General features: G+C 44.9%; 1 protein-coding gene across 2 annotated transcripts in view; it reads right to left on the bottom strand.

The window, feature by feature from the left end:
• The window catches only part of BIN2 (bridging integrator 2), a 63,628-nt gene that overhangs the window by 15,549 nt on the left and 32,997 nt on the right, over window positions 1–15,082 (bottom strand). The window contains exons 7-8 of one of the 2 annotated variants that reach the window (XM_044285409.1): window positions 6,249–6,305; window positions 2,877–2,962 (exon numbers count right to left, since the gene is read on the bottom strand). In XM_044285409.1, the coding sequence (XP_044141344.1) occupies window positions 2,877–2,962; window positions 6,249–6,305 (143 nt within the window). The remainder of the gene's footprint in view (window positions 1–2,876; window positions 2,963–6,248; window positions 6,306–15,082) is intronic. The other variant, XM_044285410.1, reaches the window with a different exon arrangement.

Genomic DNA, 15,082 nt, shown 5'->3' on the forward strand with positions numbered 1-15,082 from the left:
ATTGTCTTTTGCCAGAGATGATCGCAGATGACGCGTGCTGCTGTAATCAAGGAGGAATAAAATAACCCTCTGTGTATGACTTGGTGGGAGAAAGGCTGAGGAAGCCTGAGAGAGAAGGGAGCCTGAGAGGCTCTGTGTGGTCTCAGCCTGGAGGACTGAGGGATCACGAGGCTTTGTAAAGTCTGACGTTTGGGGGGCCCAGTGACGCCTACGGCCTTCCCCCCAAGGATGTTGGTGTAGTCACAGCCTAGAGCCTGCTGGACCGTATATGGCTGAGGAAGCAGGATCTAATCCCGTGTGTGAACGGCGCTCTATAGGTGAGGTAGAGACAACACGTGTATTAGGGGCAAGAGGCTGGCAGGGCCATGGGCAATGAGCACTTTCATTGTGGCAAAGGGTTAGGTTAAGAAATTTGCATGGGGGGGGGGGGGGGCTGAGCGATGCTTCAGTTTTCGCCTCAGGCAACAGAAAGGCTAGGTGCACCCCTGTTGAGAAAGGCTCTAACATTGAGCTGAATCATCTCGTCCACGTGGGTAAATACATTTATTATTATTTTGTATTAACTTGAGTGCTGCCTGTTTGCATTTATATATATATATATATATATATATATTTATTTATATAGACAGTTATATACTATAACTGTCTCTGCATACAGTAGAACAGCTTCCCCTGCCTCCCATTGACAGCGTGTTGGGAATACAGGAGAAGAGCTCACTGACAGCGCCGGCCACACTGATCACTGAGAAAGACCTAGGATCATTTATATATATACTGTATATATGCAGTGTCCCAGGGGGTCAGTAGTGTATGCTGGGCTTTGTAGTGCAGATTGACCACTAACCTGGGATCCACTGTCGTCTTCAATTGGGGCAAATACAGGAACAGGCAGATGTTAAAAGTTCGTGACGCCAGTGTCAATTAAACGGTGACACGCCGTGTAAAGTATGGTGGAAGAATGAAGCAAGCACAGGATAGCCAACAAAAACTGGAACTTTTACTGAATATCAGTCAGGATAATACATGGACACAGGTACAGCACAGTTCCATGAAAGACGGTTGGTTTCTTGTAGCAATACAGGTGGTTCTTGGGAATTACAGAATGGCCGGTCTTAGCAATGTATAATACAGAGTGTTGATTGCAGGAGATGCAGTACAGGCGGCTTGCACACTATTCCTGACTGGTCCCGCTACACGTGACTTTCCCTCCAAGGTCTAATGCCCTTTATCTGGCGTACCCTTGAAGCTGTCCTTATCTAGTACCTCCTCTGTTATCTTGAGTACCTCTTGCTTATCTGATCGGCCTCTGTGGTAATCTGTTGCTTGGCTGGTGTCTGGCTTATGCTGCTTCAGCTAAACGGATGATGAATCAGGAGGGGAACCTTTTCCTTGGATCCGGAACCCGGTTACAGGGCCTTTACTACCCTCTCCTAGCCGGCAGGCTTGGGGCCTGCTTTGCTCTCACAGGCCCATAGCCTGGCTTCCACTCAGACACAGGATCATCTCTGACCTCTGCTCCCACTGTCTGTCTCTCCTGCTACTACTTCCTGACTGGGCCTTATATAACCTAGGGTTCCCTAGCTCCCTCTAGTGACTCAGAGCTGGAACTACACCCTAGCCGGCCTGCAAATGCACATTTCACAGTAACAGGAAAATACATAGCATGACATTATAAGATATTCTATACCAACCTCCCCAAAAATACAGGGGGAACGACAATACCCAAGTGACCCTTCTGTAGTGACGGGGTATTACTCTCCCGTACACTACATATATATATACATACAGTCAGGTCTATAAATATTGGGACATCGACACAATTCTAACATTTTTGGTTCTATACACCACCACAATGGATTTGAAATGAAACGAACAAAATGTACTTTACCTGCAGACTGTCCGCTTTAATTTGAGGGTATTTACATCCAAATCAGGTAAACGGTGTAGGAATTACAACAGTTTGCATATGTATCCACAGATATTAATCTACTGTCCACTATGAGGTAGCAGTGAGGGCAGAAGCCTGGCAGCTCCCAGCCCGTCTTTCTAGTCAGTACTATACTGAATTAGGCCTCATGCACACGACCGTTGTTCTGGTCCGCAACCGAGCTGCAGTTCTTGCGGCTCGGGTGCGGACCCATTTACTTCAATGGGGCCGCAAAAGATGCGGACAGCACTCTATGTATCCGTTGCTCCGTTCCGTGGCCCCGCAAAAAAAATATAACATGTCCTATTCTTGTCCATTTTGCGGACAAGAATAGGCATTTCTACAATGGGCCGCCTATTCTGTTCTGCAAATTGCGGAAGGCACATGGGCAGCTTCTGTGTTTTGCGTATCCGCAATTTGCGGACCGCAAAAAACGGAACGGTCGTGTGCATGAAGCCTTAGGAAGATGGATGTGCCTTAGCAATGCTCATTTAAGAGAATGCCGCTAAGGGATATTTCTGGCCAAGTTTTCTACTATAGGGCCTCATGCACACGACCGTTCCATTTTTTGCAGTCCGCAAATTGCGGATACGCAAAACACGGAAGCCGCTCGTGTGCCTTCCGCAATTTGCAGAACGGAACAGGCGGCCCATTGTAGAAATGCCTATTCTTGTCCGCAAAACAGACAAGAATAGGACATGCCTCATAATTTTCACGGAGTGCTGTCCGCATCTTTTGCGGCCCCATTGAAGTGAATGGGTCTGCACCCGAGCCGCAAAAACTGCAGCTCGGATGCGGACCAGAACAACGGTCGTGTACATGAGGCCTAAATGTAGGATTTTTCTAAATGAAGTATATTACAAAAAAGTTCCCTATCACAGTCCCTACACATTAGCAAAAATACATGACAGTTACACTTTAAAGTAAGTTTTGCTCCTCCGATTTGTACCTGTTGAAGAGAATTGGCAGCTCTTCTCTTAATTCTTTGTTCATATCTTCAAATATAATCTGAGATTTATTGAACTCCTCTTCTGCCTAAACAAAATATTGATTTACCTTAATAATCAACCATTTGAATGATTAAGTGCAAGCTACCAAAATTACATTATATGCTGCACTGTTCATTTAGATAATTACAAGGGAATGTGCAAAATGGTAAACCTACCATCCATTGCGGTGCCGCCCATTCATTATTGACTTACATCATTTTCTCATTAGTTCCTGGTTACTACAGGATGATTGAGGCAGGCTCGCACTGGCTCACAGGTGAATCCCATGGTGGGCCCCTGTGCAAGCCGTGCCCCTAGTCTCCCACCCCCGGCAAAAGAGGCACAGTAGAAAGACTGCACTACATATAGATAGGCGGTTTATCATTTTAGATACATAAGGTGGCTGAGATGACTTCTCGGCACACAGGCAGGCCAGCCAGTATGCTTTTTCTCCTTGTCTTGCCTTCTCAAAATTGCAGCAGGGACACCAATAATCAATAATTTTGAGCATGTTGCTGCTGCCTACCAATATGTCAACAGTTGGCATTTGCATGTAGCTGTACAGTGGGCCCCCAGAATTAATTTTACTGGTGGGCCCTAGGCACCCCAGTCCAACACTGGTTTAAGGTATTTCCTTAACCGCCAATGGCTCCATAAAGTGGAACAGTTTGAGACATTGAGCTAACCAAAGGAAGACTTACCGTAAGACTTGCTTAGAAACATGAAAGGGTGCCACTGAACGGATTTGACGTGGGGCTATTCCTGAGGGTGTTGCCAAGGTGGACCTTTGGTTTCCTCTATTTCACACCTGTATGGGCATCTGGACTTTGTTTTAGTCACCACCAAGCCTCTACCTTTAAGAGCCAATCCCCATTCAGAAGCTACTGACCCCAGCGGTCACGGGACATCGATATGTGACACCAAGGGGACATGGAAAATCATGGTCAGCAATATGGTAATCAGGGACTAGGTCAGGGCAAGTGGAACAAATTGAATATGGTGATCAGTCAGAGGTCAAGAGAGGTGTACAAGGTCAATCTGGTAAACAAGTAGAGGTTTGGCATGGGAGGTCAGAACAATATGCAATAGCGCACCTTTTCCGGACTAGACAAGTTAGGAACCTATAGCTCAGGCACCTCCCGACAGGGGAAGGTGCCCTATATAGCACAGGAAATGCTGCCACTGGCTGGGGACAGATTGGTCTATGCGTGTGCAGGCCCTGTAAGAGTTGGAAAGAGAGTGCGAGAGAAAGCACCAGGAAACAGGTGAAGACCACGAGCAATCTACAGCGTGGAGCCTCGGCAAGGGTGAGTATTCTGGCATACGTGACTGGAGATGCCGGTGGACATAACAAGAAAATATAACATTTGGGATGAATACCATACTTTATCTGTAGTGTTCAACTGTTACAGAGTCACTATCGGGGTACATCCACTCGTAAAAGCCAGTGGAAAATTCTACTGCGGTTCCGCCAACGGATGTGGCAAATACTGCATATATTACATGTGGTTCTTGGTGCAGAAATGGTTCCATTGCAAAGGGTGAAATCTGTAGTGGAGATCTGCAGTATAAATTGTATAAAAGTATAAATTGATAGGTTTGGAATCCGCACCGCAGGTCAATTTACACTTGTTCTTTTTTATACTGCATGTGGATTAGATTTCTTAAAATTTGATCCGTTCTGCTGGTATGGTACAACGCCGCAGATTTGCCATACGAAAATCCACAATAGCAAATCTGCTGCATATCCACTATGTGTGAACATACCCTAAATGTTTTTCCTTATGTGACTGAAATACTGTAGATTTTCTGCAGCAGACAGTTGTCAGCATTTCTGGATGAAATCTGCATCACAATAAAAACATCACAAGTAATGTTTCTGATTTTGATGCAGAAGTGCTGCTGATTTTCTTCTTATTTCACTCTTTGCATTGCAAGAGCACTTCTAAGAAGAAATACACAGTGAAAATCTGCAGCATAGGACTTTCATATGGCAAATCTGGAGCGTTGCCCAGTACCAGCAAAGTGAATGAGTTTTTTTTTTTTTTAGCAATTCTCATCAACACACAAAAATCTGCTGAAGAGATTGACTTGTGGTGCCTTTCATTCAACTACTGAAGACCGCACTGTATAGTCAGTTTTCCTTGTTACTAGCCACACGGCCATTAACAATGAAGACTGACTACAATGCAGTCTTCATGAGTTAAAAGAAAGGAAGCTGTGAGCTAATTGGCTGCACGGTTTTTGACCGCAGCATGGCCGCAACAGCGGCTCCATTTGGTCATACCCTTGTTTACAAAAAACATGCAAAAAACGCAACAAAACCACATTTATTACATGCGGTTTTGCCACAGAAAAGCCAGCAGATTTCACCCTATTCATTGCAAAGGGAGAAATCTGCAAGAGAAATCCGCTGGATAAATTGACATGCTGCAGATTTGAAATCCGCAATGCGTACCTTTACCCCTGCGTTCTTTAACGCAGTGTGTGGATGAGAATTCAGAAATTCCCGTCCACTTTGCTGGTTCCATACAGTGCTGCAGATTTGCGTGTGCAAATATGTGACGGCAGGTCCACAGCTAATAAGTCACGTGTGACCCTGGCCTTAGGTACGTTTTTGTGCTGCAGATTTCCAGCAGAAGCACTGCAGATTTTTTTGCTACAAAAAGTCTGCAGCATTTCAGTCATGTGAAAAACAAATATAAATCACTGCAAATAATATTCTATGCTCACAATTGCGTCACTAATAGGTACAACTCACAGAACTCAAGGATGCTAAAAACGAAACAAAAAAGCTTTATTATAATGTAATGTTAAAACTGGGTAGGAAACACTCTTATTAATTTAAAGGGATTCTGTCACCAAGTTTTGGGCTATAGAGATGCGGACATGGACGGCTAGATCGCCGCTAGCATGTCCGCAATATACCTGTCCTATAGGGCTAAATTAAAGCACACAGCCCTATAGGACAGGTATATTGTGGACATGCTAGCGGCGATCTAGCCGTGCATGTCCGCAGCTCTATAGCCCAAAACTTGGTGACAGAATCCCTTTAACACTAATCCCTTTTAATGAAAAGATATACACTCACCTAAAGAATTATTAGGAACACCTGTTCTATTTCTCATTAATGCGATTATCTAGTCAACCAATCACATGGCAGTTGCTTCAATGCATGTAGGGTTGTGGTCCTGGTCAAGACAATCTCCTGAACTCCAAACTGAATGTCAGAATGGGAAAGAAAGGTGGGCTACAACAGCAGAAGACCCCACCGGGTACCACTCATCTCCACTACAGATAGGAAAAAGAGGCTACAACTTGCACAAGCTCACCAAAATTGGACTGTTGAAGACTGGAAAAATGTTGCCTGGTCTGATGAGTCTCGATTTCTGTTGAGACATTCAAATGGTAGAGTCCGAATTTGGCATAAACAGAATGAGAACATGTATCCATCATGCCTTGTTACCACTGTGCAGGCTTGTGGTGGTGGTGGTGTAATGGTGTGGGGGATGTTTTCTGGGCACACTTTAGGCCCCTTAGTGCCAATTGTCCATCGTTTAAATGCCACGGCTACCTGAGCATTGTTTCTGACCATGTCCATCCCTTCATAACCACCATGTACCCATCCTCTGATGGCTACTTCCAGCAGGATAATGCACCATGTCACAAAGCTCGAATCATTTCAAATTGGTTTCTTCAGGGGTGTGGAATTCCTATCGCCCGACGCCCGGGACATGCAGTTCCGGGCGCCGGGCAGGTAGTTTGTGCAGGCAGCTTAGCCCTGAGGGCAAGTAGCAGGGCTAGGGTTGCGCCGGGTTTTCCTTTAATACACAGCCCGGTGCAGCAAGTCCGGGCTGCTTACCGCAGTGTTACCAGCGCTCCTGTGCAGCAGGCCAGACGGCCGCGGAAGCAGTCATTGAGTGAGGTCTGAGTGACTGGGAGCCGGAGGCGTAGTTTCCGCGCATCTCCGGCTCCCAGTCATACACTGAGAAGCAGCAGGCGGAAGCGGCAGTGACGTGCGGCGCGAGGTGAGTTTTGACTAGCCTCGGCCCTCCTCTCTCTGAGTGACAGGCGGCGGCAGCGCAGTGAGCAGAGCCCAGCTTGATGATCGGATGGTAACTCACTCATTCTCAAGAAGAAGGAAATGCAATATTAGCACACAGTGTATAGAGTGGGTAATCCACAATGACATGGAATAGTTTCAGATCTTTTTCATTTACTGTAGTGCCTCCTCAGTCACAGGTTTTGGTCTTTTAATAAAGTGCCACATGAAATAAAACTAACCCTTTAGTGTCAGTGACAACTGTGGTGCTGATTCTCCTTGCCGGTGTGGGTAGCCTTACAGGTAAGGCCTCTTTCACACTTGCGTTGTCCGGATCCGGCGTGTACTCCACTTGCCGGAATTACACGCCAGATCCGGAAAAACGCAAGTGTACTGAAAGCATTTGAAGACGGATTCGTCTTCAAAATGCTTTCAGTGTTACTATGGCAGCCAGGACGCTATTAAAGAGGACCTTTCACCAGAATTAAACTTCTAACCCCCACTTTTAAAAATATTGTTCTGTCCATGGAGCCCTTGTGATTACTATGGTGTTGTTATAAGCTAAATCTGCTGGCTCGTTTTGTTAAAAAAACGTTTTATCTAACCTGTCAGTCATATTGTTAAGGTGCCCAGGGCGTTGCTCATGGCCTGAAGATGCCGCCCGCCGCCGCCGTTGGTGCCCAGCTCCTCCTCTGCTCTCGTCAGCGCCGCCTGAAAATACTGAGCTACGCCTCCGGCTCTCCCTCACTCCCCCCTCCTTCTTTTCTAAGATCCCGCGCGTGCGGCAGTGTTCGCGTTATCGGGAGGTTGAGCGAAGTGCGCGCGCATGCGCACTTCGCTCAATGAGGCTGAACCGAAAAGTCCGCACGGGCGCATCAGGCACAGGCCTGTGCGCACGCGTGGGATCTTAGAAAAGAAGGAGGGGGGAGTGAGGGAGAGCCGGAGGCGTATCTCAGTATTTTCAGGCGGCACTGATGAGAACAGAGGAGGAGCTGGGCACCAACGGCGGCGGGCGGCATCTTCAAGCCATGAGCAACGCCCTGGGCACCTTAACAAGATGACTGACAGGTTAGATAAAACGTTTTTTTAACAAAACGAGCCAGCTGATTTAGCTTATAACAACACCATAGTAATCACAAGGGCTCCATGCACAGAACCATATTTTTAAAAGTGGGGGTTAGAAACTGGTGACAGAGTCCCTTTAAGGCCGGATCCGGATCAATGCCCTTCAATGGGCATTAATTCCGGATCCGGCCTTGCGGCAAGTCTTCAGGATTTTTGGCCGGAGCAAAAAGCGCAGCATGCTGCGGTATTTTCTCCGGCCAAAAAACGTTCCGTTCCGGAACTGAAGACATCCTGATGCATCCTGAACGGATTTCACTCCATTCAGAATGCATTAGGATAAAACTGATCAGGATTCTTCCGACATAGAGCCCCGACGACGGAACTCTATGCCGGAAGACAATAACGCAAGTGTGAAAGAGCCCTTATACTGAGAAAGGTATGTGAAATACCTCATCAACAGAAAAAAGAAACCTGTACCTCTAGTGCCACCTATAGGTAGCTACCCTGTAAATTATTGTCCAACCCATTATAGAAACTTTAGATATGACTAGGTACATCAGGAAAACAACAGACACCTCTCTGTAGACATCACTGTTTTTTTTTTTTTTTGCTGCTATAGGGAGTATTACAGGCAATCCTCACTGGGGAAAGTATGCAAAACAGCTCTTTTCCAGAAGGAGAAAAAAAACGGAGCCCTAGTCTAAACTGATGAGGAGATGCAATTCTGAAATAGTGCCGTCTACAGATGAGTGTCTCTGGGTTGACTGCTATACATAGTCTTGTATCAAGGCTCTATAATGGATCTGACAGTAGCTCACAGGGTTGTTACCAGGGACATAGCTCTAGGGGGTGCAGAGGTAGCAGTCGCTACCGAGCCCAGGAGCCTGAGGGGGCCCAAAGACCCTTGTGTTGGAATTTTAAAAATGATAAATTAGCATTTTTGTTGCTGATCCCCCAAGAAAAATGTAAAATCCAACAATCTCATTCGTTTTTCAGATTCATGGGATGCAAAATTCAGGAGTGTGGAGGTCTAGAAATAGAAGTCAGTTTTCCTAGGAAGGCAGGATTCATAGCTGTTGAGAAAGAGCATCATGTCATCTCAAAGTCTTCTTAATTTAGGCTTTAAGAAAACAAGCAAACAAGATGGGGCCAATGTGTCTCGAAGTCATAGCCCCTGCGATAGTAGAAGCTCAAATCCTACTGCTCTATCAAAAGACAAAAAGTATGATACCGAGAAGAGAAAGAGAGCATTTCTACCTCACTGGAAGGATTCTTGGCCTTGGCTTGTTTTGAAGGAGAGCGATGGGGAAGAAAAGATGTATTGTGAAATTTGCTTAAAATACCCTACCATAGCAAAGAGTCACTCTGGATCTGGTAGGAATGCCTTTGTAAGTGGCTGTGATAAATTTCGCACTGAACCAATTAAAGCTCACGAAACAAGCAAAGCTCACATGGCATGCTGCTCGTGGTTCAAACAAGAAAATAAAAAAGCACTTGTGCAGTCTGAGGGATCAGCAAGTAGAGCAACTAGCAGTGCCAGTTCTGCAGTTCAGTCAGCGCAGCCCATTGTAAAAGCACTACAAAAACTGAAGGAGGTAGAAAGGAATAGACTAACTATTCTATTTAACAATGCATACTTACTTGCAAAACAAGGGAAGCCTCTTTCAGACATGGATATGTTATGCCGAGCAATGATAAAGGCAGGTGTGGACTTAGGAAAAAACTACACTAATCGTGAAAAAGCTGCGGAATTCATCAAATGTGAAGCAGAAATAATTAGACGGGACATCAAAGAGATTGTGAGAAATTCAAGGTTTATCAGTATTATTGCAGATGGCAGCACAGATAGTGCCATAATTGAACAGGAAACTGTGCTGGTCAGGGTTGTTAATGGAGGGAAACCTTATACAGCATTTGTAAACCTTGCCCCAGTTGAGCATGCACATGCTGCAGGTGTGCTAGATGCAATTGTTAAAGGTCTTAAACACCTGTCTTTGGATATGGACCATCTGAGGTCTCCAGAACAGCCTGGTCCAACACTTATCTCCGTAAATTTTGATGGTGCTGCTGTAATGATGGGTTCAAAAGGGGGTGTAGCAGCACTGATAAAGAACGACATTCCATATCTGCTGCCTGTACACTGTGTGGCACACAAGCTTCAACTGGGGATTCTAGATGCAGTAAAGAACAATCCTCACATTGTTTGTTTCGAAGAAACTTTGAAATGGGTTTTTAAATTCTACTGGAATAGCCCTAAAAGGCGAAGAGATGCAAAAGAAATTGCAAAAGTAATAGAACAAAGTTTTGCTCACTTCAGTGACATTAAGCAAGTGAGATGGGTTTCAAGTAAAAAAAAGGGCCCTAAAAGCAATGCAACAAAACTTGCAAACTGTTGTTTTACATCTTGGCCAAGTTGGTACTGGGACTGATGACTCTTCAGCTAAGGCAAGGAAATATCTAAAATCAATCACAAGTGTGAATTTTCTCTCTAACCTGTACGTTTTGAGAGTTATTCTTGAACCTGTATCTCAGCTGTCAGAATTTTTTCAGTCAAATGACCTACTGTTACTAGATGTGAAGCCTGCTTTAGAGAAATGTGCAATGAGACTGACTGGCTTAAAGCTTGATCCCGGAGAGAACATGAAGCAGTTTAATAGACTGTACCACCCAGAGGAGAGAAAATTTGGAGATCAATCTACTGAGGGGTGGGAGATTCAGTTGTCAGGCAAGTGCCCACCAGCTTCTCACGAATGTAATATACAGCTCATTGAAAACATTGTAGATTACATTGATGAAAGATTCTCAATTTTTGATTCTATGCCATCCCGTGGATTCCAAGTGTTTGACTACACACTATGGCCAGAAGGCAGAGAGGACCTATATACATATGGGAGAGCTGACCTTACGGAATTGTTGGATTATTACGGCATTCTTTTCTCGGCTGAAGAAAAGTCCGCTATCCTTGAAGAGTTTTGTGGACTAAAGGCACACATGAAAAATTTCAAAGATAAAAACATAAAAGTTTTGCTAGCATATTCTTCTATGTTGTCATCAAAACCATCTACTCTGTGTAACATATTGAAGGTTGTGGAGATGATGTTCACAGTTAGTGTTTCAACAGCTGAGGCAGAACGGGTGTTTTCTGCCATGAATGTAGTTAAAAACCCACTTAGAACAAGACTTAGGGAGGATATGCTGCAGGACTCCATGCTCATTGAAATGGAGGGACCTGAATATGAGGAATATGACCCCAGCAGAGCCATTGAGTATTGGCTTACATCTGGCGGAACAAAGCATGTGGGTGGACATAAGAGGCCTCATGAGGTTGATTCTGCTTAAAGTGTACTTGTCATAACAGAGAGGCACTGTCATTTAATTTTCCTTTATGTGTTATGTTCAGTTCAAGCTCATCTAGCATTACCAAGCATGTCCATGATGGGTCATGAGGGTGCCTCTGTTAACTTAAGTTTTTTGACAAAGTAAGCTACAGTTCTGGTTTGGAAATCTGTTCTGTTTAAGCTAACAATCTATTTTTGGGCTTGTTTGATTGAATTACAGTACATTTTGGGCATGTCTTCTAAGTTGCTATCAATAAAGACCTTATTTAAATATGGTTTTGTTTTGATTTAAAATTTCTTTTTGTATCAGGACAAGTAGATTGTCATGAGGGACAAGTAGATTGAGACCCCGCTTTAGTCCTTCGACAAGTAGTTTTTTTTTTTATTTCCACACCCCTGTTCTTGAACATGACAATGAGTTCACTGTACTAAAATGGGCCCCACAGTCACCAGATCTCAACCCAATTGAGCATCTTTGGGATGTGGTGGAACGGGAGCTTCGTGCCCTGGATGTGCATCCCTCAAATCTCCATCAACTGCAAGATGCTATCCTATCAATATGGGCCAACATTTCTAAAGAATACTATCAGCACCTTGTTGAATCAATGCCACTTAGAATTAAGGCAGCTCTGAAGGCAAAAGGGGGTCCAACACCGTATTAGTATGGTGTTCCTAATAATTCTTTAGGTGAGTGTATATTGTACCTGCATGCCTGATAATGCAACCCCTGTATATGGGATTACCCCTACTTCTAGTTTCAAGGGGTACAACAGGTCAGCAGGATGTATAGCACACCTAAACAAGGGCAGCCTCCTGATACTGTCCTCGTTCAGTGTCAATATCATTCATGAGGGTCCCGGTGGGGATGACTATGTATTCCTGGTTAACACTGCTCTAAGGTCTCATGCACACGACCGTTGTTTTGGTCTGCATCCGAGCCGCAGTTTTTGCGGCTTGGATGCGGACCCATTCACTTCAATGGGGCCGCAAAAGATGCAGACAGCACTCCGTGTGCTGTCCGCATCTGTTGCTCCGTTCCGTGGTCCGCATAAAAAATATAACCTGTCCTATTCTTGCCCGCAAAACAGACAAGAATAGCCAGTTATATCAATGGCTGTCCGTCCCGTTCCGCAAATTGCGGAACACACACGGATCCGCAATTTGCGGACCACAAAACACACAACGGTCATGTGCATGTAGCCTAACACTCAGGGCTCATGCACACAAACGTTTTTTGTGTTCAGTATACTGGCAATTTTTTTAGTTCAGTATGCGTTACTTATACTGAACCATTCATTTCAATGGGTCAGCATAAAAAACTGGTGCCTCGGTATGCATTCCGTTTCCGTATTTCCGTTTTTCCGTTCAAGATAGAACATGTCCTATTATTGCCCGCAAATCACGTTCCGCGGCTCCATTCAAGTCAATGGGTCCGCAAAAAAAGGTACTCCGTATGTCTTCCGTATCCGTTCCGGAAATTTTATGCCCAGCCCAATTTTTTCTATGTAATTACTGTATACTGTATATACCATACGTAAAAACGGAACAGAAAAATGGAATGGAACCGGAAACACTACTGAAACAAAAAATGAAAATTTTGTTGCACCAATGTCGCGTGACAATTTTTATAATGATAGTCTATGGCATCGCAGCATGTCGCATGGCGCAGTGCGACACCATAGACTATCATTATAAAAATTGTCGTGTGACATTGGTGCGACATCAGTGTCGCGCGACACACGTTGCAGTGTAGTTGTGCCCTATGGGTCGCACGACACATGTCGTGTAGTCCTAGTATAAGGGTCCATTCACAGGTCCGCAAAATGGGTCCACATCCGTTCTGCAATTTTGCGGAACGTGTGCGGACCCATTCATTTTCAATGGGGCTGCAAAAGATGTGAACAGCACACAGTGCGTGAGGCGGCCGCCGACTCTCAGTGATTTAAATGATTGAGCTCCGCCCATTGTTACCGACCTGACCATACAGCCGCAACAACACCGGAGATAGGAGCGCATCAACTTAGCCACTCCCCAGGGTAAGTATCCGTCTGTCACTCTCAGTGGTCGTCCGTAAGGAGATATTAATCTCCACCTACAACTGGGATCTAAATGTAGGATCTCAAATGTCAAATGGTATTTAAATGGGAATCATAAAAAGCCAGAACATGTCTAAAAGATCTCAGCACCCATTACAATGATCGCCATATAAGATGATGTAACACGGGGGACATGTAACCATGTCATCCACCGCACAGTGATTTGTTTCACTATCGCTGTGCCACATCTTACCCTATACTAGTATAGCGGTATGTTGATGCTCACAGGTGGTTTGACACAAAATATTAACACAGGGTTGCTGATATGAAGCCACAGGAGATTTCAACATAAATCCAGAGGCCACACAATGGTTACATATAACTGCAACATCTATGGGTAGGTTATACCCTACAGGAAACAGCTGTACGAGATATGATCATTTAGACCAGGGCTGGCCAACCTGCGCCTCTCCAGCTGTTGTAAAACTACAATTCCCACCATGCCCTGCTGTAGACTGAAAGCTGTAGGCTGTCTGGGCATGCTGGGACTTGTAGTTTTGCAACAGCTGGGGAACTAGAGGTTGGCCATCCCTGATTTAGACCATCTGGCCGTAACTGTTCTGAGGCGAAAGGTCCATTGAGTCTCTTTTTGTAATAGGCATTTGTCAATGTCCCCGACTCTCGGTGATGGTCTGATCACCTCTATGCCCTGAAAGCTCATCATTGCTGTACTGTCATCATGGCATTCCGCCATGTGGAGTGCAATCGGGGTATCAGCCCTGTTGCATATATCGCCCAGGTGTTCCCCAATGCATATTTTGAATTCTCTCAGGGTCTTCCCTACATACTGGATCCCACATGAGCAGGTGGCAAGGTATACCAACCCCACAGTCCTACAGTTAATAAATGATCTAATATCATAGGAATAGCCCGTATGTGTGCTTGTGAAGGTGCTACCCCTTTTGATTGAACTGCAGGCAATGCATTTGCCACACTTGAATGTACCCTTAAGAGCGTTATGAAGGGGAGTGGCTAAGTTGATGCGCTCCTATCTCCGGTGTTGTTGCGGCTGTATGGTCAGGTCGGTAACAATGGGCGGAGCTATATAATTTAAATCACTGAGAGTCGGCGGCCACCTCACGGGTGCAATAGTGCTGGAAACGCAGCCACATGCAGAGGTGGCGGGCGCGTATCTATGTTTTTCTGTCTGTATGTTGGAATAGGCTTTAGCCTTAGTAACAAAAGGGCTCCTGATGAGTGTTCTTTCGAACCAGAAACGCGTTGAGCCTGAGCCTGACTTTAGCTAGTTATATCAGACTGAATTAGCATGCGATACTTAGTTACTATGTTTCATTTAAGTTATTAGTGAGGGAGTTAGGCCTCTTGCACACAAACGTTTTTTTTTCCGTTTCTGTTCCTTTTTTTAGTCTCCGTTTGCGGTCCGTATGCGAAACCATTCACTTCAATGGGTCCACAAAAACAATGGAAGGTACTCCGTATGCATTCCGTTTCTGTATTTCCGTTCCGTTCAAAGATAGAACATGTACTATTATTGCCCGCAAATCACGTTCCGTGGATCCATTCAAGTCATTGGTTCCGCAAAAAAAACTGAATGCATATGGAATGTATCCGTTATGTCTTTCGGATTAGTTCTGTTTTGTCTGAACCATCTGTGACGAAACCAA

The sequence above is a fragment of the Bufo gargarizans genome, chromosome 3, assembly GCF_014858855.1.
Source record: "Bufo gargarizans isolate SCDJY-AF-19 chromosome 3, ASM1485885v1, whole genome shotgun sequence".
NCBI classification, from domain to species: Eukaryota; Metazoa; Chordata; class Amphibia; order Anura; family Bufonidae; genus Bufo; species Bufo gargarizans.